The 25,175-nt window shown below is 35.8% G+C and overlaps 1 protein-coding gene across 5 annotated transcripts in view; it reads left to right on the forward strand.

Annotated features, from left to right (window-relative positions):
- NSF (N-ethylmaleimide sensitive factor, vesicle fusing ATPase) overlaps positions 1–25,175 on the forward strand; it is a 71,904-nt gene that overhangs the window by 37,577 nt on the left and 9,152 nt on the right. For all 5 annotated transcript variants that reach the window (XM_026718224.2, XM_026718223.2, XM_087915549.1 and 2 more), the window contains 9 exons: positions 6,253–6,452; positions 10,731–10,896; positions 12,022–12,096; positions 13,136–13,323; positions 16,159–16,254; positions 16,380–16,536; positions 17,437–17,570; positions 21,014–21,080; positions 21,608–21,687. In XM_026718224.2, the coding sequence (XP_026574009.2) occupies positions 6,253–6,452; positions 10,731–10,896; positions 12,022–12,096; positions 13,136–13,323; positions 16,159–16,254; positions 16,380–16,536; positions 17,437–17,570; positions 21,014–21,080; positions 21,608–21,687 (1,163 nt within the window). The remainder of the gene's footprint in view (positions 1–6,252; positions 6,453–10,730; positions 10,897–12,021; positions 12,097–13,135; positions 13,324–16,158; positions 16,255–16,379; positions 16,537–17,436; positions 17,571–21,013; positions 21,081–21,607; positions 21,688–25,175) is intronic.

The raw sequence follows: 25,175 nt of genomic DNA on the forward strand, positions 1-25,175 counted from the left end.
AAGTGATAATCTACAACTAAAAACTATTAGAGAAACCAAGTGAGAACAGGTTAGTTAATGTAGTTTATAATTATGTTTTTTTCAAAAAGACTTCTCCTGTGTAAAGAGATTTAGAAATTTCAAGGAAATTAAATGCACTGAAAAAATGCATATTTTCTGAGGCCCATTAGAAAAAAATATAAATATGTAGGTAAAAGAATGCTAGTTTGGTGTAGGGATTAGTGTGCCAGACTAGGAATCAGGAGACTTAGCACTATTCTCACTTTATGCATAACTCAAGCTGGGTGTCTTTGGGCCAGTCACCCTTTCTCAGCCCTAGGACAGGGCATTGTCAAATCACTTCTGAAAACCTTCCCAAGAAAAATGCAGGAATTAGTCCATACAGTCGCCAGGAATCAAAAACTTGAAGGCACAAACAAAATAAAATAAATATTAGGTTTGAAAATAAAAATTAGAAAATAAGGATATTCATCAGATATTATTCACGAGTGCTTGCTAAATTGCTGTGTAATTTATTGATTCTGAAGTTCCACACAATGTCTCATGAAGATGAAGGGACAAGAGCCATTTGAGTAATTTTGAAAGGTGGTGTTTTTTTGCATTTTTAATCATGAAAAAAATCAAGACTCTTTCCTTTGCAAAAAAGATAGTAGATCTATCAACACAGGTTACAGAATGTGAAGCAAGGCCACATCTAAACTGTACAGATCTTTAGGCAAACTCCTCTAAGTAGATGCATTAACTTCAAAGGAACCTTTAATAATTTCATTTATTTTTTAAATGCGGTCATGAGGGGATAGCAAGAACACCTATAACTATTGGGAAATATGCATAAGAAAAGTAGCATACATTTGACACTAGCACATCTCTATTTATAAGAGCTATAGCTGCCAAGGAATAGAACTGAATATGTGGATCAATCTTTAACGTAACAGGCCTAAGAATCTAATATTGGAATAGTAATCTGGTGTTCTCAGGGGTTTTGGATTTAAATCCTGATCAACCTGCTTAGTAGTATAAGACTGTGGAAGTTGTAGTATGAAACATCTGGTGAACATCAAGTTGCAAATCTTATTTGTGCTCTTATAGCAATGGTTTATTGTTACATTATCTTTAGCACTAAAAAGAAAAGTTTTGTTTTCTGCCAAGTCAGTTTCCTCTCCATTGAAGTTCTGTAGCATTGAAGTTTCTGCCAGAGTAAATTATTGTTGTCAGAGAGGATTAGTATGCATAAGCCCTTAAGAATTACTTTTGGTATCATAATCAAATGAAAGTGTATAATCAAATGAAACTGTACAATATTTGTGTATTGTACAATCTCTCAGTCATTCTAGTTACATGCAGTTGCTTGATAATGGCACACTCAAGTAGATGAGATTTTGGGTGTATCCTTTTTACCTTGCTGTCTTTGCAGTAAGAGGCTAGTATACAGCATCAAGGGATTACATTCACTGGCTTGCCTGGCAACAGAAATTCCCTAAACTTGTTTGTACAAAATCTGTTCTGACTTGTTCGTAGCTTTTTTGTAGCCTCTCTCATCTCATCAAACTGGGATTCCCCTTTTCTGGCATCACTCATCATTCAAATCCCACCTCACTGATTTTTGGCTACACAAGAGATCATGTTCCCTATATGCTGAATTAACAGGTTCTTCTTTGACACTAATTTGACAAGGATCACCTTTAATTTATCACCACCTTGCTGGTTCATATGTATAATTAGTCTTTCACCTTCATTATTTTTCTCTTTTCTTTCCCCCATTTGCACTGAGTGTTTGCTTTTCTGTCTGTCTGTCTCAAATACCTAAGAATTGACTAATAAATTTTTCTCTATCCAGCTCCCCATCAAGGTAATGGCGAAGCAGATGCATTAGAAAAAAATTACAAATGTCAAGAGTATGAGTCATAGCAGCCATTATTGGTTGCTATGACTCAGCCCATCTTAAAGTATTATTGCCTTGAAAGCCCACCTGAGCTAAAATTCAGAAACGTAGTATAATTCTATTAATTCATCTTATTTACTGAATTTGTATACTGCCCATTTCTCTGTCAAACGATTCTGGCAATACCACAAATATACCACAAATAAAACAACATAGGATTAAAACATTAGAACATCTTCATCTTTAGAAAGATTTCAGATCTTGACTGCCACAAATAATTTTGACAGTGCTCCTCTTTAGTCATCTGCCAGTAAGTTTATTTTCATACCCTAACACAGGGCTGCCAAACTCAAGGGCCAGATGCATCATGTGCTGGCCATGCCCTTGCCCAGTTTAACGAAGGGGAAGAAGTTGCGATATATTACATGACCACGCCATGATGAGTTTGACATTCCTGCCGTAACACATAAACATATTTTATGTTTGTGTTTTATTTACTACTTCATTATAATCATTTTGGTAATGCATGAAGCCTTGCATTACACATAAAAGAACAAACAAAAAGAAACTTATTGCCTTCCCTAAGCATTGGAAAAACTGGAAAATCTAAGCCATATTCTGTTTGTGGTATGGCCCTGTCCACTTTTCTTCACCTTCTCACCTACTGCTGTTCTCTCACATGAATATAGATGTTAAGTGTAGTACCTAGCATCAGAAGGTGGCCCACTCAGCGTAATCAGTGTTGCTGTTTAGTACATTTGCTCTAGATTCAGATGACTAAGAATGTCTAGAAACAAGATAACTCAGAAAGAATTCTTAAAAAAATACATTTTATTTATTTTACAATTAAAATAGACCAGCAACGAATACATAAATGTAAGAGAGAAAAAGAGAATTAAAAGAAAGAATAGAAAGAAAAAGATAGAAAACAATTAAAAACATTTTCATTTTCAACAGTTTGTGAGACCTCCTTTTTATCCTTATTTTATGCCATATACACAATTAATCCTTACATATATCTGTATATCACTACTACGATTCTATCATATCTTCTTTTGCCTTTTAATGTGAAATCTATCTTTGGTCTATCCATTTGTACCAGCAGTTCCAACTGTCATAATATATTGAAGTGTCTTTATCTTTTAATGACAAGGTTAGTTTGTCCATTTCTGCACAACTTAAAATTTTTTGAATAATCATCTCCTCTGATGGAACATGAAGCTGTTTCCAACATTGTGCAAAAGCCAATCTGGCCACTGTCAAAATATGTATTATTATATATTTCACTTTTTTTGGCAGTTGTTTATCAAAGATCCCTAATAAAAAGGACTCTGGCTTAAATTCGATCTGTTCTCTTGTCATTTCCTCCAGCCAATTTCTAATTATCTGCCAATATTTTTGAGCTTCTGTACAAGACCACCACATATGGAAGAAAGTTCCCTCTTTTTTTTTTTTTTCATTTTCAGCAGTTTGGACTCATATTGGGGTGCATCTTCGCTAATCACGAAGGAGGAAGGTGCCACCTGTAAAACATTTTATAGGCATTTTCTTTGTATGCTACCGATTTTGTTATTTCTACCCCAGACCTTTTCCCATTCTGTTAAGGTGATACTACGTCCTATATTCCTACTCCAGGCTATCATGTTCCCTTTAACAATTTCTAATTCTACCTCTAATAAATAATTATATATATATATATTTTGCCTGATCCTAATAAAATTTTATCTATTTGCTGGAGTTTATTATTAATTCCAAATTCTTTCTTGTCCAGTTTGTGTCTACTTTGATTTTGAAGATATGCCTACCAATCAATTTTTAATCCCTGATTTTGAAGGTCTTGCCACGATTTCAGATTTCCTTGTGTATCCAATAGGTTCTTATATTTAATCATTTTAGTAATATCTAGATTATTTAGGTGGATCATTGCCTCCACTGTTGAGATCCAGATTGGTATCTTTAAGTAGTGCTTTTTTCCGTATTTTCTTCCAATTACTCAATAATGAATCTCTGATTAGGTGTCTGTGAAAATATTTCTGGCGAGTTTTCCCAATATCCCATAAAAAAGCATGCCACCCCCTCTGTAAGTCATGGCCTTCTAAGAGTAATATTCTCTTATTGGTTAAATTCACCCATTTCTTCAACCATACTAAAGAGGCCGCACTATAATACAACTCCCAATTTGGGAGTGCCAGCCCTCCCCTGCTCTTCATATCCTGCATTGCCTTTAAGTTTATTCTAGGTTTTTTTCCTTTGCCAGATGAATTTTGCAGTTATTTTGTTAAGTTCTTCAAAAAACTTTTGTGTACTTTAATTGGAATCATCTGAAATATATAGAGGAATTTTGAAAGAATATTCATTTTAATAGCAGCAATCCTGCCTAATAGTGAAAGTTGCAGTTTGCCCCATGTTTCTAAATCCTTCTTTACCTGTTGCATCAATTTGTCATAATTGTTTTCCTTTAGTGTCTTACAATGTGCTGTCAACCATATTCCTAAATATTTAACAAGTGATACTTTCTGTATCACTTGTAGTCCCATAACTTCTTCTAGTTCTAATTTGTTTTACTGTTAAATTTTTAGTCATTAATTTCATTTTCTTCGTATTAATTTTTAGTCCTGGTACTGCTCCAAATTGTTCTAATTCATTCATCAATTTTTGTCCTCTTTCTATTGGTTCTTCAATGAAAAAAACATATCATCTGCAAACGCTTGCAACTTATGTTCTTCAGAAAGAAAGAATTTTCTTACATATCCATCATTTTATAAATACATCTTTTAGTTGTGCAGAAATTATTTCTATTTATAAATACAATATATAAAATACAACATTCCTGTTTTCTCTCTGGTCCTTCAGTACTTGGAGAATGGAGAGATAAGATAGTGTACACTACACAGTAATCTACTATTATGCAGAGAGATTTATGTTGAATGTTGTTTTAATCTTTCAATACATTAAGTTGAAAGCTACACATAAGAAATAAGGAGGAAAAAGTTTAGACTGAGTACTGGATGTCAGAGTATTCCTTGACATCCAGTGTCAAAATTAGGTCTTAATTATGTGCAAAAATGTTATCTTGAATTTTGACATATTTTGTTAATGCCATTCAGCCAATTTTCCTTACGCTATAGCCTGGGGTGATTGTGGTAGCTGGAAAGATTAACTTTTAAAATGTCTGCATTTTAGCTCATTGTTTTGCTACTAAGTGCTAAAAGTAGTTTTAAAGGCAAAGTACAGGACATTGGCAAAATCTGAGCCTAGTAATTAACCAGTTGAACCATGGAAATTTTAAAGTGTTCATCGAAATTGTAAAGGAAAGGAGAGAATTGGTCTTCTTCATCTCATAATAGCTAGTAATTTTGGGAGGTGACTGCTAGAATTGATGTGTATCTGTGTAAGTGTATAACATGAGATTTAAATATTTGATTGCACACCTATTTCCTTTCCCCTGCAATAAAAAAGTTTTGGAATAGAGCCAGTTCCAACTTCGAATTGTTTAGCCTAATTAGCATAGAGGGAATAGATTACAAAAGAACAGGAAAGAGGAAGATTTTCCTTGCAGTAAAACACGTTTAGAAGTTTCCTTCTGGAAGCGTTCGGGGAAGCCCTTCAGCAGCTTTGTAAACAACAAACTTGACTCACCAAGTTTCTTAGAAAAGAAATGAAAATCACCCCAAAATAAGGTATTAGTTTCAGTACACCCTGGGATATCTCAAGAAATATAAAAATCTATGACAAGAAAATAATTGAAACAAAAAAGGGAACTAATCTGCTTGAGCTGAGGTATTCTGGAGGAGTTACTGAAATCACAGGAATATTTACCATGTGCTTCATCCCCAACTCCCCAACAATTATAGGAAGAAAGTTTGTAGCTCTACTTTCAGATTTCCTTCTACAGAAATAAGGTCATGTACCTATCTCTTTGGCTTAGTCACTCCTCTCCTTTCATTTATTAGATTTATAGCCTCCACTATTATTTGCTTTACATATTTTTGCCAAGAACAAAAAATTGCATGTAATACTATATCTGAACTAGTCCATGGGTACTGTTATCATCCTTTGACCCTCAGAAGATAAAAGTTTTAGCAGTCTCAAAACATGGCTAATTGGTGGATTTATTGAGCTAGAGGCATTAAGTTCTATTTGATCCAAAGCTGTCTATAATTAGTAATACCTATGATTTTGAATTGTACTTATGGAGGAAAGGCTAAGAATAGTCAGATGGTAAGATATGATAAGCTTATCAGTTTTCTGATAAATTGTGGTATAAGTAGCAAGTAATAATTGTTGCTCTATTTTGCACCAATTTTGGCAAAAAAAAAAAGATTTTCTGTATTAGTTTCATGATTGTGTTCTCTCTTCTTTCTTTTTAGGCTGCAAACATGTGAAAGGTATCCTCTTATATGGCCCACCTGGCTGTGGTAAGACACTTATGGCCAGGCAGATTGGCAAAATGTTGAATGCCAGGGAGCCAAAAGTTGTGAACGGGCCCGAAATCCTTAACAAATATGTCGGAGAATCAGAGGCCAACATTCGCAAGCTCTTTGCAGATGCTGAAGAAGAACAAAAGAGGGTAATTTAGAAACATGAAAAGAGTTTACATGATGTTCTGTTTGGGTTAGGATTCAGGCCATTAGTAGAAGTAGCAGAGCATGTGTTAACTGCCACAACAGCAACTTGTGGCAACTGCTTTCCTTCATGTCATGTAATAATTATTATTAAGAAATGTGTGGCTTGAGATTGCATCATTGTATGGCATATTTTCCTTCTCTCATGGAATAATGGAATTGAGTAGAGATGGATAGAAAGGATCTTTTTTCCAATTAAAAATAACTAGACATGATTAGTGAAAGAAATGGCAAAGATATATTTCATTTTTAACAGCCTCTGTGTTGTGCAGTTTGAGATGTTGTGGCTCATGGGATTGCAATTTTGTTAATGTGGGTATTCTAGGGGAGAAAAAGAATTTGGATCTATTCCAATGACTGTCAGTCAATTTTAGAAATCTTTTCATTTGGAAATTTAGCGTAGCAATGTGTCTGGCTACCCTAACTATAGAATGGAGTGGCGGAAGATTGAGAGAGGAGAGTTGATTCAGTCTGCAGATAGAGCTGTTGTTTTTTGTTCCCACAGAGACTAGTTGATTTGAGAAGTCAGTAAACAGTGCAGGGGTACAGTAGAATCCTGCAGCAAATGCTTTTCAATACCTGGAATCACTGTGATTTAGTAGTTAAAGAACTATACTAGGATTGGAGAAAGAAATCTACTGTTAGTTGTGAAAATTCAGTGTGTGATTCTCTGCCCTTCATATGCCCTCAGTTTAATTTATGTCAGAGGATGTCTATTATAGAAACTAAATTTTCCAAAGGAAGTCAGGATAAACATCTAACCAATCAATCAAACAATTCTATTTAGAGGCATATTGCCTGATATTATTGGAGGTAATAAATACATTTATTATAACTCTATTAAGCCTCCTTTACTTGTCACTTTTCTAAGTATTGAAAAGCTCAAATATTGGACAGCTCTGTGTTTCCCCACTTTTAGATTTTATGAATCTTTGATATTGAACATTATTAAAACATTCCTAGAATCTGAGTGAACAAAGATGATTCTTACTTCATTTTTTTCATTAACAAAGGTATCCATCATTTTGATCCACTATTAAAAAGCCACTTGCCCTTGCTTCTATTTAGTCAGTTCAAATAAGGAATAGTCAGGGCCAATTATGTGAAAATTTCATTTAACAATCAGAGCTGATTTGGGCCAGCTGTCCTTTATATACATCTTAAAAACCAGATGCCCTTATCACAATGAACTTCTCACCACAGATTCTAGAAGGACATCATGCTCCAGTTAAAATGAATTTAAGACTTCAATAAAAACATCATGATCTCAAAAAACAGAAACAAAACACAATCTGCTAATGGCTATCATTCTAGAAAAGGTTACAGACCCATTTTGAAAGTTTGAGAGTTTCACCAAACCCCAGACAGATGTTTAGACAAGATTTGGCATTTTTATTCACCTATTGAGTCCTTCCCAAGAACCTGGAGTTATTGTTATTGGTTCATTTCATAGTCAACAATGGATTTTATCTATCTATTGAATCCTTCTCAAGAACTTGGGGAAGCAGGTGTTTTTTATGATGATGATGATGATGGTGATGATGATGATGATGATGATGAAAATAAAGCTGCCAAAGAAGACCATCTGTATCCATAGGATATCAGTGTGCAGCTTGGACCAAAGATGGGATCAAGTACTCTTCCTATGTGTCTAGACACTGTGCTAAATATCTAAATAGAGATAAAATGTCTCAGACTTTATCCAAATAAGAGGGGATGGCTATAGATTTGGAAGCTGTCAGATTCCAGAAATAATCATTAACCATGAATGAATTGTTCCGTTCTATTCAGAAGTGGTTTACCATCTGGGGAGCTTCTTTGACTTCTTTTTTCTCCTTGTAAAGGAAGGGAGACTTCACTGTAACTCTACTTTGTGCACCAGTTGCAACCATTTCTGAACCAGAAAGCCTGTTGACAGTCCCTTAAGTAATTGTCACCTCACAGTCGGAAGTTACACAGCATAGGTCCACCCTTGAAGACCTTCTAGTAGCTTCAACTGATCCAGAATGCAACCACATGGGTAGTAGTGTGCTTGGTTTATTTTATGCATGTAAGACTTTTATTATGGGAGGTGTACTGGGCAGCATTTAACAACTGTTAGGATATTGGTAACTTTCAGTTACTAAGACATAGTCTATGGAGAATCTCCGTCATCCAGGTCATGGTTGTCTCAAAGGTGTTTTTTTTTTCTCCTCATGTGGCAACTGGACTTTCTGGGTTTTGTTTTGTTTTTTGAAGACATTTCGCTTCTCATCCAAGAAGCTTCTTTAGCTCTGACTGACTGATATCTATTCCCCACCATCCAGTCAGAGCTGAAGAAGCTTCTTGGATGAGAAGTGAAATGTCTTCAAAGAAAAAAAACTAGAAAGTCCAGTTGCCTCATGAGAAAAAAAAAGCACCTATTAAGACAGGTTTCATGCAATCTGCCTCTCCAGTGAGCTCCAAGGGGAGAGTTCCTACAGGTCTATTGAAACAATGTCAATATCTGGAAGATGCAAGTATTTTCAGTGAAGGTCCCTCTTCTCTGTTCCAGAGATGAAGACTTTGTTTTTAGAGCCTTGGATCATGCTGCCCTGACTATATAAGAATGGTAGAGATGGAATGGAAGATTACTGCTCCGAAAGGAGTGATGCTGCATGTTTAGTGAGGGTGACAAGTTACAGATATTTTACTATTGGTTTTGCCCAATAGTCATGTTTTTAACCTTGATTAAAGATTAAAGATTTTGTAAGACTCTGGAATCAATTGCATAAAACCCCCAAATAATAATTAAATATGTCCAACTATAAGTGTGGTGATGGTAATTTGAGAGTGACTTAGACCTGCATGACTTGTCATCATTGGAAGGAAGGAATCCTGTATTGGAATAGTTCTCAACTTTTTCTTCACTGTGGATCAGCCTTAAGTACCTTTTGTGGCTATGGACTATGGCTATGGACCCCCAAAATTTAACTCAGGATTTTATTGTATTATTGTACTACTAACTAAATCTCAAGAGATAATTAATTTCTCACTTTTCCATGTCAAATTTTACATAATTTTGTTTATGAAATAAATTCTAAATGTTATTTGCTCACTCTTCCTTATATATCAGTAGGAACATTCACTTGAAATGTTGATAGCATTCAGCAGAATGATACTCAAACATGCAGAAAATCCAAAAATGTAAAATACCAATAATTCTTCTTGAGAAAGAATTGCAATCCTTTGTGTCATTCATTCTGCCTAATTGCAATCTGATAAATACTTCATACTACATATTTTATTTATTTTTCTAATAGTTTTAAGAATTTGTAATTGTTGACTTGGATGGCCAGAAATGGAATTCAGTCAATGTAACTGTGAGTTCTATAATTTACCTGAGAGTTTGGAGTGGAATACATCTATATTTATATGCTACTAGAACTTCCCTGTTTGTAATTTTTCTGTTTGCATTATGATGCACTGTTAGCCCAAATGATTCATCATAGTGCAAAAATGCTTGAATAAAGTTATCTCAAACCCATTAACTTAATGATACAAAATCTTGAACCCATTACTGCCATTGTGGTACCATCATTACTGTTACTGTAATTGAAATTACAAGGATCTTCTCATCAGTTGTAGTTACAAAGTTTTGGCTACTTCAGCATTCTTATTTAGTTGCGGTCATGTCATTGTGATTTCTGGTGCTCCCTGCTAGTTTCCCACAAGGAAAGTCAGTGGGAAAGCCAACAGGAAGTTGAAAGTCACTCCTACTGTCACTGCTTTTTTGCCCATCCATATTATTCTGTTTCTCTGTTTAGGTAGGAAATACCTTCAAAAGAATGACCCAATGGGTCATGGGTTGTCTAGTTCTAAAACAAAATTGTTTGTTCATAAAATTCTGAGTGTACATATTGTAATTGTCAGCCTTGTCAACCCTGAAGCTGACCGTAATATTCTATTTCCTAAAGTATTTTAGTGGCCTTCGTAATCTTAATAATATGAATTAGTCTATTGTTAATTGAGCTGCTCTGAAATACTGAAACTGGAAATAGGTCCACAAAAAATGCATTATTTATGGCATAAAGCCTTATACCAAATGAATATTGAAAGCTTCTTCCCTTCATTACGATTAGAGTGGGGTTGTTCTTTACAAGCTTAAATGCTTTAGTCTTATTCTGCATTCCTTAAAACATTATATTATGATAGCTATTAGAATGACAATAGTTTAATCACATACTTTGATTTTTCTTCATCAGCTTGGGGCAAACAGTGGTGTTCATATAATCATCTTTGATGAAATTGATGCTATCTGCAAACAACGAGGGAGTATGGCGGGCAGCACTGGAGTCCATGACACTGTTGTGAACCAGCTCTTGTCTAAAATTGATGGTGTTGAACAGTTGAACAATATCTTGGTAATCGGTATGCACTTGCCTTGTTTTCTTGGGTTCTCTTGAGAGGGAAACTTTGCCATATCTTTGCCATATTTGCAAGGAGACATGGATGCAAGATATTTCTGGATGCAAACAGTGAATGTCTCACGCTTCAAAGACTTGAGACTAAAACAACAATGCAGAGCCTTAGACATGATTTATCTTACCTAATAGGGAAATTATTTATTTTTTATATTGATATAGCCACCAATGTCACAGCAAGTTAATCTGGATAGCATACAACAAAAGTAAAATAATACATTACGAGCTATGGTATTTATATTCAATCTTAAGAATTATTAACTCTTAATTGACTGATTTTTAGCTTTTTATATTTTTTATCAAAGCTATATTTTACAGTAATTTTTACTGTTTTTCAAGGAAAGTTTTAAATTGTAATATTAAAATTAATAACTAACAGAGATAAAATGGAAAACAGAAAAAAGTTGTGATAACTACTTGGAAAAGAAAAAGTGAGAACCAACCCAAGGAATAATATTGGTGAAAGAACTATTTATTTTACTTTATATTAGTGGGATTACAAGGCAAGATGGTGGTACTTTTCTTGTCTTCTCTCCCTCCCTCTCCCCCCCTTCTCTCTCTCTTTCTCCCCCCCCTTCGTTCTCTATCATACTGTATCATATCTGTTTTCATGCAGATTACTTTGCATATTAGCTCCACATGTTCACTCATTTGAATAGTATAACTTGAGACAGCAATTTACAGATATCAGATGCATCAACATTTCTCTGAAACCTTAGATATTGCAATTTAAGCCTGGAACAAGCCTTTTTAACTTCCCTCATTTTGTTCTCTCATATGACTCTCTCTCTCTCTCTCTCTCACACACACACACACACACACACACTCACACTCACACTCACACAAAACTTTTGATATCATTTTGGGATCTCCATATATAAATAAAAGTAAAAAGAAAATTATCATGCCTGGGAATGCTACTGTATGTTTGATTTGCCACTGTTGCTTAATGGAAATATATAACAATTGTTTGCTTGGTGCCTAGAAGGCTTAATCAGCTAACCTAAGAATCAGGTATAGTATCTGGACTCATTCTTTTTCAAGCTAGTAATAATTTATTTTTGATGTCTAGGTATGACCAATAGACCAGACCTGATTGATGAAGCTCTCTTACGACCTGGACGACTGGAAGTGAAAATGGAGATTGGTAAATAATCAGGGCAGCAGTTACTATCAAAACCCATAAACAAATGGTAGGAATTGGAAAGTTTTGGTAGGAAATAATTTGGTAAAGATGGTCCTATGAATTCAGCCATCTCTCCATGATTTATATTAACTGTTGAACAAGGAATATGTGCAGTATGGATTCTCTTGAATATTACACTAAGAGAACCATGATACCCACGACTGGAATACATTCATAGAGATTGAACAAAAGACAAAAGCAAAAGACAAAAGCAATATTTACTGCAACTCACAAGCCATTAGTTTGGCATTATGTAAATTGCCTTTCCTTCTATGGGATCATGAATTCTTATGTTAGAAGAACATCTAGCTGCCACAAGCCTTGACCTTTCATTCTTGTGTATTTTCAACTTTCAGCAATAGAGAAGGACATTTAATGTTTCTTTTCACATGTTGGCTTGTTCTTACTCCCAAGTTTCCCAAGTTTGGATACTTTAGGTAGATATAGCTACAGAGGTTTAAGCTATATTCAGCTGTAGCATGTAAATTATGAGGAAGTACATTGTGATTTAGATAGGATAGGACACTCCTAAGGAATATCAGGGCAAAAGTCTAGACTGGGAAATCACAAAACACCCCAGGCAATTGCAAGATTTGTTGCTAAGAGAATTGCACGGACGTTTCTATAAGTCTCCAGTCAGACATTGTTTGTGCCTAAATGTGATGAGATGATTCATAAATCTCCATTGCATCCTAGTTGAAAATGAGATGCAATCTCTACCTCATTTACTACTCTTTTTAAAAGCCAGCTCAGGAGACTGGAGTTTGAGAAAGAAAGGTTATTGCTTAGCCTGTTAAAATATTGCAATCATGGGAGAAAGTGGCAATGTCTAAAGAGCCTTTCCCAGCCTGGCTGTCTCCAAACGTGTTGGGGACAATTGCTTCTAGAAATCCCCAACTAAAATCTTGACAAGAAATTTTGAAAGTTGCAGACACACTGCATCTGAAAAGATCATTGTAAAAAAAATAATTTAAAGCAAAATGATAACTTTTCCATTTAGGCTTGCCCGATGAAAAAGGTCGAATGCAGATCCTCAACATCCACACATCAAGGATGCGAACCCACCAACTGCTGGCTTTAGATGTGGATATTGCAGAGCTGGCCGTGGAGACCAAGAACTTTAGTGGTGCTGAACTCGAGGGTCTGGTTCGGGCAGCCCAGTCGACAGCTATGAACAGACACATTAAGGTTTGCTCCTCCTTAGCATTACCCAGTCTCTGCAGATAGCACTAGATATGAGGTTCGGCTAGGGGTGGGATACGACAGGGTTAACTACCGGTTCCCACGTGCCTGTAAATCGTGCTGTGTGCAGAGATGCAGCCTTTGAAACAGCCCTCTTTTCCTGCTTTTTTAACTGCAGCTGTGCCTCGTTCAGCAGCTGAAGTTGAAAAATCAGGAAATAAAGATCAGGTAACAGCCCTGGTGGCAGGTGGGCAAAAACATCAGCAGACATAGAACTGGTTCTATGTCTGCTGCTCTTCAGAGCTACTGGTTCTACAGAGGTGGACAGAACTGGTAGAAACCACCCCTGGCTTCGGCGCTGTCCCCTTGTGCCACTTCCTCTTTTGTTCTTATGAGTTTTGCTTAGTTATAAAGAATTTAAGAGTTAATCCTAAAAGGCAGAATAAATCTTTAAATGATCAATATTTCCTCTTATTCTTGATTCAGATTTGACAGTTGTGGGGGAAGAAAACTTTCAAGAAGTAAAAATATTTTAAAGAAAGATTTATATTATTTGTGGGGACCAAAAAACAATGAAAGACTTTTGAAGCGTGCAGTTTCTTCTGCTGCAATCTGAAACTAGATAAAATAAATGGCCACCCCATTTGTTGTTCAGATGTCTACCTCATTTAGGCAGTATGATACAAAAGCTACATCTTCTTTCCCTTTCTTAGCTCTTTGTGCACCATTGTCCCAAGCTTTTTTTCATACCTGCTAATTTTCAGCTGTTGGAGACAGGGTTCATCTTTGTTAAATGCTATAACAAGATTAATCAGGAACCTGATAGTATTGTGAGATTCTGTCATGGAATGTTCCGACTTTGTAATGGACTTTTCTAAATGTTTTGGAGCTACTTTAACTTCCATTTTGGAACAGTCTGGGATAGGAATGTTTCCCTCATAGAATGCATACCTATTTTTCAGTTATTTTCAATTTGAAAATAACAGCACTTGGCTGCCTGTTCATATCGATTGGATTGTTTAAAGAAATTCAGTGCAAAGTTGTGCCTCTGCTCATCTAACGAAATGTTCATTTGATAAAGAGACAAAAAGTATACAAATATACAGGCAAAAAGCATGCAAGTTTGAATATAGAAGCTAAGATTGATACATTAGTAAGATGCATGAAAAAGATTATATCTCCTTCATATTATATCAGACATTTGTCTCCTTATGTCTGAAGTTTCATCAAACATTGTCCTCCTGATCTACTATTAGATATTGACATGGGATTAGATTTTACCCATACAATATCATGAATTATGAATATGCACAAAGAGGGTAAACATCTACAACAGTTTTATTACTTAGCTCCCAAAGGCCTGATTTCAGGGTAAGATATTCTTTGGAGTATTTCTCTTTCTTTTCCTTTCTTCTCTTTCTCTTGCTTTCTTTTTCTCCTTCATTTTTAGTTGTAAAGGTCACTGGGCTTTTAGCAGGAAATGAGTGATGTCAGATGTGAAATGTCAGGATGAGTAAATTAGAGATTAGCTGAAACAAGCTAAATTAGTTTTTTATATTGGAGAGTGTTGAAATGCTGATTTTTGTTAGCCTGTAACAGGTGTTGGGTTTGGAATGCATTCTGGAACACATAGCTCTTAGTGTGTGTGCACTGCAGATGAATTTGGGGAGGGAGGAGACCCTTGTAGCTTATAAAAATGAACCTTAAGGAAAACCCACTTTAAACATGGCCTGAAATCTGAAGCGGAACAAAGCTTTTACTAAGACAACTCCATAAGAGTGCCAGGTTCCATGGTGCTGATCTACTTTCCCTGGTTCTGTCAAGTCACCCTCTTGTTCCCCAGTGCAGAATCATATATATGTATGTGTGTGTGTGTGTGTGTATGAAAATTTTATGAATTTTGCATTAATTGCCTAATTCCAATCCAAGTGTGCTCTACAACACTATCTTCCCACTATATTGGGTATCTAACAAAGAAAAATTGTAAATCTTCTATAAGGGATCATGTTGTGCAAGGGTATTGGAGAGAAAATGCTAGGAATTTTTTTTATAAAGGTCCCAGTTCAGATCATACATTTTGTGTAACTTTTAATTACACAATGTTCAGTAGCATAGAGAGAAGCAAATAAAAAGCAATGAATACGTGCAGGCACACATACATTATTGATTCTTTTCTGGAGTAAAACTAGTATTTATGCAAAGTGCAGTAAAGAAATAAGAAATAATATGATTAATTTATTTGTATGACATAAAGCAGGAGATAAAAAGAAAATGGGAAATAATTAAAACTAATTTATTTCAAAACCTTTTTTTATACCACTCCATACCTTTTTGTTCTTACAAACCATTCTTGTTTCCTCCTCAGACATGTACTAGTTCCTATGTTTCTTTATGTACTTTAAAGTTTGCTTCTTTTACTTTGCTGCATATACTCATGAACTCTACTCTGATACATTCTGTTTCCAAGAAACATTTTTAAAAAAATAATTTTGTATACATAACTAACATACATACATACATACATACATACATATGTATATTCTTAAGTTTTCGCAGGTATTTATATGTATGGTAATCAGCTTTGTTCGGGTGTTTTCCCATGTCATTATAGTTGTGCTTTTAAAGCACAACTGTAATGATGTGGGAAAATACCCGAACAAAGCTGAATACCATAACCACACACACACACACACACACACACACACACATTCTTTTATTTAAAGGGAAACTGAGACTACTTGACATTTTTCTTGGAGGTTCCATTATTTCAGTTTTGTTGACCTATTTTAATTTACATTTTGTTGGCTGTCTTACTGATGTGCCGTCTTCTATTTTCATTAGGCCAGCACTAAGGTGGAAGTTGATATGGAAAAAGCAGAATCTCTGCAGGTGACAAGGGGAGACTTTTTGGCTTCACTGGAGAATGACATTAAGCCAGTGAGTGTGTCTTTCATTTCTTTTTGTTGCTAAACAGGAGAACTAGTTCGTATCATCTCCACCCTTACAAATGGAGGCAGTTATTCATTATTTGCTTTACTACCTCTGTTTCTTTCCAACCGCAGGCATTTGGGACCAATCAGGAAGATTATGCAAGCTATATTATGAATGGCATTATTAAATGGGGCGACCCTGTTACTCGGGTGCTGGATGATGGGGAGCTTCTTGTTCAGCAGGCCAAAAATAGTGATCGTACTCCCTTGGTCAGTGTTCTTTTGGAAGGTATGTTACTTGCTCTACAGAAGATGGATTAAATATGATCTGCTCCTAGAAAGACTGCTGGGCTTAAGGGAGCTTGCTTCTATCTAGAATGATTTGCAATTTCTAAAAGAAGATTATTAATATTATATTAGATTATAAAAGGGGTTTCTGGCACCTCTGTGAAAAAAAGAGGATTGGTATATTGTTCTTCCTCTTAACTTACAGAAATTTAATTCAGCATAATCTCAAATCATATTTAGTGTGATATCTAAAATGTTACAACATGGTTTCTAATAGAGAACAAACAAACTGGGAACCATTGAAATAGCTTTCCACAAGTGATTAGTGCTAACTACTATCTAATGTTATGGTAAAAATAATACATACTCTCTATCTTGCTCTATCTCCTTAAAACTTGTAAAAGATTTGTGTACAAATATGCAAACCTGAGTGCAAATGATGAAGATAGAAGTGGCACTTAGAACTGGGAAAGAGGCAATCCAAAAAATATAGTACAGTAATTGGTTATATCAAAAGCTGCTGAGAATTTCATCAAAAGCAACGGTGAAGTATTATCCTTGCCTAATTTTGGGAGTAGATTATCCATGATCACTAAGTCGTTTGTAATAGCTTTGCTTAATTAATTAATTTTATCCAGGAAAGCCTGAAACTTAAATGCTATAAAAACTGTCAAGAAAGGAGTTGGTTAGCACATGGTTTGGTATTAAAAGTGATTTGTGTCCCAATGAAGATTCTAGATTCATAGCTTTTTCAAGAACTTGAAAGTTCATGCAAGTCTCAGCCAAATGGAGAAACCTTTTCTTCCGTGGGAGTCAGTTTTCATGGAGAGACTTCGTCTTTTTAAGACTGGCAAGATATGCTGTTTCTTTTATCTAGCACTGGACTATTTTTCACCAACAGGGCCGCCACATAGTGGGAAAACAGCTTTAGCTGCAAAGATTGCAGAGGAATCTAATTTCCCCTTCATCAAGATCTGCTCTCCTGATAAGATGATCGGCTTTTCAGAAACTGCCAAGTGCCAGGCAATTAAGAAGGTATAACTACTAACCATTTTTTCCTGATGTATTACTTAATAATTTTTCTCTACTGCTCTGTTTAACAGTTTGTTAAATATTTTTATAAATTAGCTATGTAGGTTTGAATTAAAATCAGGACCTAAGAAACAGGAGTATGAAAATAATCTTATTGTCGTAAAGGAAAAGATATTAAAAAAGCTAAAAGATATTTATTTACCTACTTACTTACTTGCCACTCATCTTGTTCTGAAGTATTTTTGGGTTGCTTACAGCATTAAAAGATTAAAATAATAAAAGATAAATATTTCTAAAGCAATAAAAATGGGAATTACAATGAAAAATAGAATTATAGTTAAAAGATGGGGAAGGAGAAAGCATGGGTGCGGGAGGTGGGATTTGCCTCTTAACTCATCAACCATCTTCAATGTGATTCTTCCCTGTTGGGGGAAATTTCCTCAAATTTTCCTAGTGCCATGATGGCGAACCTATGGCACATGTGCCACATGTGGCAGGCAGAGTCATTTGTGCGGGCACACGAGCCCCAGCCAGACTTAGCTCACTGCACGTGTGTGCCTCCCACCTGATTTTCGGCCTCCCAAAGGCTCTAGGAAAGCCTCTGCAGCCTTGGGAGGCCGAAAAATAGGGCTATTTCATAACTTCATGTGTCTCTGTACTCCATACACACACACACACACACACACTTATGGTATTCAGCTTTGTTCGGGTATTTTCCCACGTCATTATACCTCAACGCCCAATCCCACCACCACCCAGCACAGATAAACTACTTGGCCAAAACACTAATTGCCAGAACCAAACGCCTGGCAGACAAGACACACATAAAGACTGAACTATGCACCCTGACTAAAGTACTGACAGCCAACGGCTTCCACAAAAGCAAAATCACAGGCCTGATCCACAAAAACATACTGAGACATAATGGAGACCTAGAAGATGAACAGACCTATGGAACAGCTGTCCTGCCCTACATAAAAGGTACTACAGACCAAATCAGTAAGATACTACACAGGCATCACATCAAGACTGCCTTCAAAACAGACAGAAAAATAGCAGCCATCCTAAGAAACCCCAAAGATAAAATTGACCTGAAAAACCAAGGCATATATGAAGTCCCCTGCGCATCATGCCCTGCCACACACATCGGACAGACTAATAGAAGAATAAGTATCCACCTAGATGAACACAAAAATGCAGTAAAAAGCTGGAACGCACTTCCTCACTAGTCCAACACATGAAAGCCACAGGTCATAGCATTGACTTCGGTGGACCACAATCCTAGCCACTATAGAAAACCCCAGCTACAGAATTATCAGAGAAGTTATAGAGATTGAAAAAAGACCTGAAAGCATGAATAGAAGAGATGACTCCACCAGACTGTCAATTATCTGGAAGCCTGCACTCACAAACAGAAAAATTTCCACACAAGCCAAGCAAACACCTGGGCACAAACAGACCCCCCCCCCCCCCCGCCCCGTGTGTGTATAACAGTTTTGACATTTCCAGTTTGCATAATTTTAACTTTTTAATTATTTTTCTATTTATTTATTTATTTATTTACTTACTTACTTACTTATTTACTTATTTACTTATGATCTGTACGCTTCCCAGAGTCACCTTGTCAGAGAAATATGTGGCATGTGAATTTAATGAATAAATAAATGTAACCCCCAGTTTCTGAGTGCAACAGTGCATTCTGCAGTGTGACAATCATTGAGGCAAAATTATTCATGGAAAGAAATTTTTTGATACTGTCAATAACTGCTGAAGGGAATGCATTGAATCTAATCAAAACAAATGTTTTGTGATGACTGTTATTTATTAAGGATTATTAATAACTGGCTGGCATGGTACTAGAAGAGTGTCTCTTAGCTTTCGTGCTAAAATTGCCGTCTTGTGTCAGTGACTCTTTCCTTCAGGAATCTTTTTGCTTGGTCAAATCCCATCTTCATTAGAGAAGCCATAGGTCTCTAGTTTTTCTCTAATAAATATATTTCAGGTAGATTGGAAGTTATCCATGTTAATCAGGCCTGTTGGATTAAATATTACTTTTAGTCAATAATTAAAGATAATCTAGGTATTGCTTCTATACTTGTAATTTCTAATTCTCATCTTAAAGCTGCACTAGATACACATTTGGGGATTTGCCTGATAATCTTAAAAATTTGGACTTTTGTATCTGTCTTTCAGAAATGGGATCTTCCTGGTTAAACACAGTACTTTTTTCCCATTCAAATAGCCTAAGTAAATAGTTTGCCTGAAAAATCACTGAAATCCAATAGTAATTTTTAATTTTTAAGGGATAGCAATAACAGTCTCCATGCCATTTTCATTTGTTTTATTATTTAGAAAAATAATGAGAGTGATGCATAAAAAATGGAGTGTCTATGGAATAAAGGATGTTGGATGTCATTTATTTGTATCAGTTTCAATTTACTTTACTGCAAATTAGGATTTGAGGAGTGGGGAGAGCGGGTTTTAATTCCTTTGGTCATATTTAATGAAAAAGACCCATGTAAACATAATCTGTCTGAAGTACAATAGATTGTTAGAATAGTTAGAATAGTCTATATTTACCATTATTTTTCTGAAGTGCAAATTGGGATGTCATTTTTTTTAGCTTAATATAAATTGTCTTAGTTTCTTTTCATTTTCATGATACAGTGCTTCCAACACAGGAGTAAAAAATCATTTTCAGTAGAATAATATCTTGAATTTCATTGTTTTTCTCTGGGTGTTGTCATAGTGAATAATGACAATTATAGTTAGTCATATAGAATAATAAATTAGGCTGTATAGGATATTAAACTGAAATGCTTGGGAAGACTCCAGAGAAGTTTGGTGGTAGTCAGGGTGATGTATAAATGAGCCAAGTTCACTTAATCTGTGACCCTACTAAAAGAGGCATGCAGAGAACAAAAATCTAGTATATCTAATTAAGAGGGCTTCACATTTCTATGTAAGAAAAGATACATTTGCATTTGCAGCAGGAAAGAACCATTTCCTGATAAAGCAAAGGAAAAATTAATTTTAAGAATGTGGATGTGGAGGTAACATTCTCTTCCAAAACTGAAGAAATATTTTAAAAATATTTTCAGCATGCTAAGAAGAGGAATAATTTCCCAAAATTTGGGGGCAGTTCCATTCAAAAATTTCAAATATTTAATAACTCTTCAAAGGAGGGAAACAAAATTACTAGTTATCTATAATACAGTTTTTTTAAATCTCTAATTTTAGAATGTGATTTGTGCAGAAATAAATTTCTCCCTTCATAGTATCATAACTTCAGTTAAAGAGCTTTTCTTTTAAAACAAGTTAAACTAAAACACTTAAATTGGATAGAAATTAAATCTTGTTCCAAGTGGCAAAGCTTTATTTTGTATTTTTTTATTTGAAGACGCTATTAACAAAATGCTGTGTTGCTTCTTTTTCCTGATGTTTAGATCTTTGATGATGCTTACAAGTCTCAGCTCAGCTGTGTGGTGGTGGATGACATTGAACGGCTTCTTGGTGAGAATGCCTGTAAAGGGAATATCTGTGAAGAACCGATGAGATTGGAGAAAAACTCTGGTTTTCTATGAAAAGAAGGGCTCTTGTGGCTGGTGTGCTTGTGCTTGGATATGGAGGTAGCATTAGGGAGGCAGTTTTCGTGGGTGTGGATGATGGGTGTTTGTATCCACCTTTCATTATTTGGAGGAGAGGGTAACACAACACTAGAAGGTCCTCAGATTAAATTAGAGTGTTACTTAACCTGCTCTAATTAACAACTCAAAGGTTTATTGTTATCATAGCTAGTTTCCTAATTGGCATTACTTGATATTAGCCACATTTGGGGTGGCGGCAGCAGGGCTTAAGTGGAATTCTTTAGCTACACCTATTGGAGCATTAGTTACCTTAATACCACACTTGGAAGAGTATAACTGACCCGATTTCCAAACTTTGAAACAGAACAATGTTTGAACTTATGGCCACTCTATGTGACTTCCCATGAACTGGGTAAATGTGTGCATTAATATTTCGTTATTTTAAACTTTCAGATTATGTTCCAATTGGGCCACGTTTCTCCAACCTGGTGTTACAAGCCCTTCTGGTGTTACTGAAAAAAGCACCACCTAAGGTAAGTATCCTGTCTTGCAACAAGACAAAATGTTTGTAAGCTAAGCTTAAGTCCTCATCTGAGACCGAAAGTCCTTAAAGAGCAATGAAATAATTTCATATAAAAGAGATGAAGCATTTACAGAGCAGTCTTTTTGTCCTTTCATATTAGAAGAGTTTTAAGTATAATTTATGTTGAATGGGAAGTCACTTTTTCTTTCCGCTTTGTCTAATTTTTTGGGCATGTATTAAGGAGAAAATTAGCATTTCTAAGTTCTGAGATAGTAGTGAGGAAAATAATTGAACATGTTATTCTGCATAGTGGCATGCTTGTATAGATGTTGCTATGCATTATAATGTCATTATGAAGCTGCTGTATGAGGGCTTTCAGGCTTTATTTATTAAATTAACACAGTTATCCATGCTATAATTTTGCATGGTTTACAAACAGTAATAAAGAATAGAAAACATTGATTTATAACAACATAAAAATTCCTGGTCCGTGAAGAACATCACATCATTCACATCCAACAGACAGCTTTCTTAGATCCTAGGCATATGCTACCCAAGGCTTATGGGAAAATCCTAGTCCTCGAGGCTTTTTAAAAGGGTAGGAAGGTAGGAGCATACCAGATCTCAGGGAGGAGGTGTCCAAATTTAATTTCAGAATGGGCCTTAAACAATTAAAATTTTACTTTTTTTTTAGTTTGGAAAATAACTTTACTATGGTAATTGGGTATTACCATATAAAATTGAAAACAGTTAATCAGGGAGGCATTTCTGCTGTCTATATAAGTAAATCTGCACTTCCTATGTATGTATTTATGTATGTACATACATGTGTGTATGTATGTATGTACGTATTTATGTATGTATGTAAGGTTTCCCTGTCCAGTACTATCTGACTCCAGGGTGCAGTGCTTATCCCTGTTTCTTGGCTGAGGGAGGCAGCGTTGTCTGAAGACATTTTCTGTGGTCATGTGGTCAGCATGGCTATATGCCAAAGGCACATGGAATGCTGTTATCTTCCCACCAAAGTGGTACCTATTTAACTACTTGCATTTGCATGCTTTTGAACTGCTAGGTGGACAGGAGCTGGGGTAAGAATGGGAGCGTGGCACTTGGATTTCGAACCAGGGCTATCAGCTGTCCACTGCATGTGTGTGTGTATGTAGACAGACAGACATCATTTAGATGTGGAATGTTCTTCAGCTTTGTAAAAATCCATCCAGAGAAAGAAAAAAAATCCACTTTTCCCCCTCCATATGTGGTCCCTACTCATGTATTCGTATATTCTCTTATATAGATTTTTAAAAGTTTTTTAAAAAAATAATGTAGATTTTCCAAAATAAAAGAAAAAATAAATAAATCCATGTCTCTGAACTCTTTTTATTTTTTCATGTTTCCATGGATTTTGCAAAGAGGAGAGATGAGGGGAGAGGATTTTTTTTTTATAAGTGGGGGGGGGGGGAGGGAAAGGAGAGAGGAAGATTGAAAAGCACTGGCCCAGCAGGGTGCCAAGCCAGAGAAAAAAGCATTTCTCTGAGAAAGGAGCAGTAACAGTCCAGCAGCCCAAAAGGCTTCCTTCATCTACATGCAGAGTCACACAAGGCATTGGATGCTCTGCTCGGGAACCCCACAGAGGCTTCACATGGGGTTCCCTGCTGGTTCCTATGAAAAAACTAACAATTAGACTTAGTGGGTAAAAGCCTAGTGCAGTATCCCTCTCTTTTACTTTCCCCCCATTCCCCCCCACCCCAAGCTAGATTGACAATTTCGGTAGTGTTATGAAAAACCCAGCAAAATGTTTTGGGGGTCTTCTGAATGGGGCCTGCTTAAGACCCTCCCTACGTTTGTCCTACAAATTTGTATGTGTGTGTGTTTGTGTGAAATATGGCACTTACTGGAGCTAGACCAACTTTTTAGTACAAAGCAATTATTTTGTGAGCCTCAGAAAATATTGTTCATTTATTTATAAGTATGTATGTATATAACCTTATTTACTTCTATAGTCTTTATGAATAGAGATGCCTTAATTCTGCTGTTTTTGATGTAATCCATAATTTGATGGCTTTAATTTTATTATTTTCTGGAACTTGGAAACTCTGTCAGTGAAACATTGACCTCAGAGTTTAAATAATGTAAGTGATGCCTGTTGCAAAATTTGTAGTAAGCATAGCCAGCAGATGGGAAAAATGGTTTAGATGGACCATGCAATTCATACATGAGGACAGAAATGTGAAAAGGTGAAAAATGTTCAACTAATATTGCTAGAATAATGGGAAAATATAACCTGTTACTGATCCCCCCCCTCGAATAATTTTTTTCTAGGAATTTGTCCAGAATTTTTTAGCATTTCACAAGACAATTTATACTGAATGAAATTTCCTCTTTCCTTCCATAAAAATGACAACCAACCTTAGAAATGAAAATCTGCCATACATGAAAAAAAAAAAAATCTTAAGGGCAGTTTGTTGTTCTCATAGGCAGTTGCCGAGAGCCTAATAGTCTGGTGCTAGGGAATCCTAAGGAAGATAAGTTTTTTTCTTCCCACACATCTCTGCGTTGGGAAAAAAAGCATCTGCTTATATATGTTTCTAATCCCTTCCATTGTGATTGGAAATACTGTCTTGCACAATGTCATTGCCTCCCAGTCAGTAACTTGTTAATTGTGGCAGTGGGTGTGATGTAGCAGATCGTTGGGCTGTAAGGCTCATAGATAGTTTGGCTGGGAAACACTATACCAGTTTCTCTACAGTCCAGAAACAACTTTGAGATATAAGATCAGTCTCCCATAACAATTAATTTAGATTATAAATTAATAATCCACCCTGTAAAATGCCTTTTTACATACAGAAAGGTTTGATATCTTTGAGAAAGTATGTTGTGGGCTTCTTGCTGCTCTCTGAGCTTGGAAGTTCAAAGAGTATCAAGGGCATCAGAGTTCAACCCTGAGCTACAACTATTCTCTTTCATTAGTAGAAAGTAGTTTCTTAAATTTTAGGATTGGTCAATAATCAAAGCTAGTGTCATCCTGGCTTCAGAAAAACAGCTCATCTTTCTGTTAAAATACTTAAACATAGAGATGATTTCCTTCCATAACCTTTATGAGTCAGCTGCTCTGTTCTGAATCCAGTACATATAAGAGTAACATGTACCACATTCTGCCTCTCTTCAGAAAATGTAATATCTTTCTGGAAACCTAGATAAAATCACAGAGGCTTGAGAGAGTTTCCCATTAGAAAACACAATTTGATAATTATGTCATTTCTTCCATAATACACTGATTCATTATAGATTTTTGCTTGGGGGAAGCAGATGAAACCAACATGTTCTCAACCTCAGTGATTTTAAGACAGGGACTTCAACTCCCAGAATTCTCAAGCCAGGCCAGATGTTGGCTGTTGAATTTTGGGAGGGAAGCCAAAAGAAAATTTGCTCAGTTTAGCTGTCCCAAGACCTTGAACCCTTCTGCATTGTTTTGCTCTGCTGGGCTGGTTGCCAATCCTA

Source organism: Pseudonaja textilis, chromosome Z (assembly GCF_049901715.1).
Source record: "Pseudonaja textilis isolate UNSWEBS1 chromosome Z, rPseTex1.2, whole genome shotgun sequence".
NCBI classification, from domain to species: domain Eukaryota; kingdom Metazoa; phylum Chordata; class Lepidosauria; order Squamata; family Elapidae; genus Pseudonaja; species Pseudonaja textilis.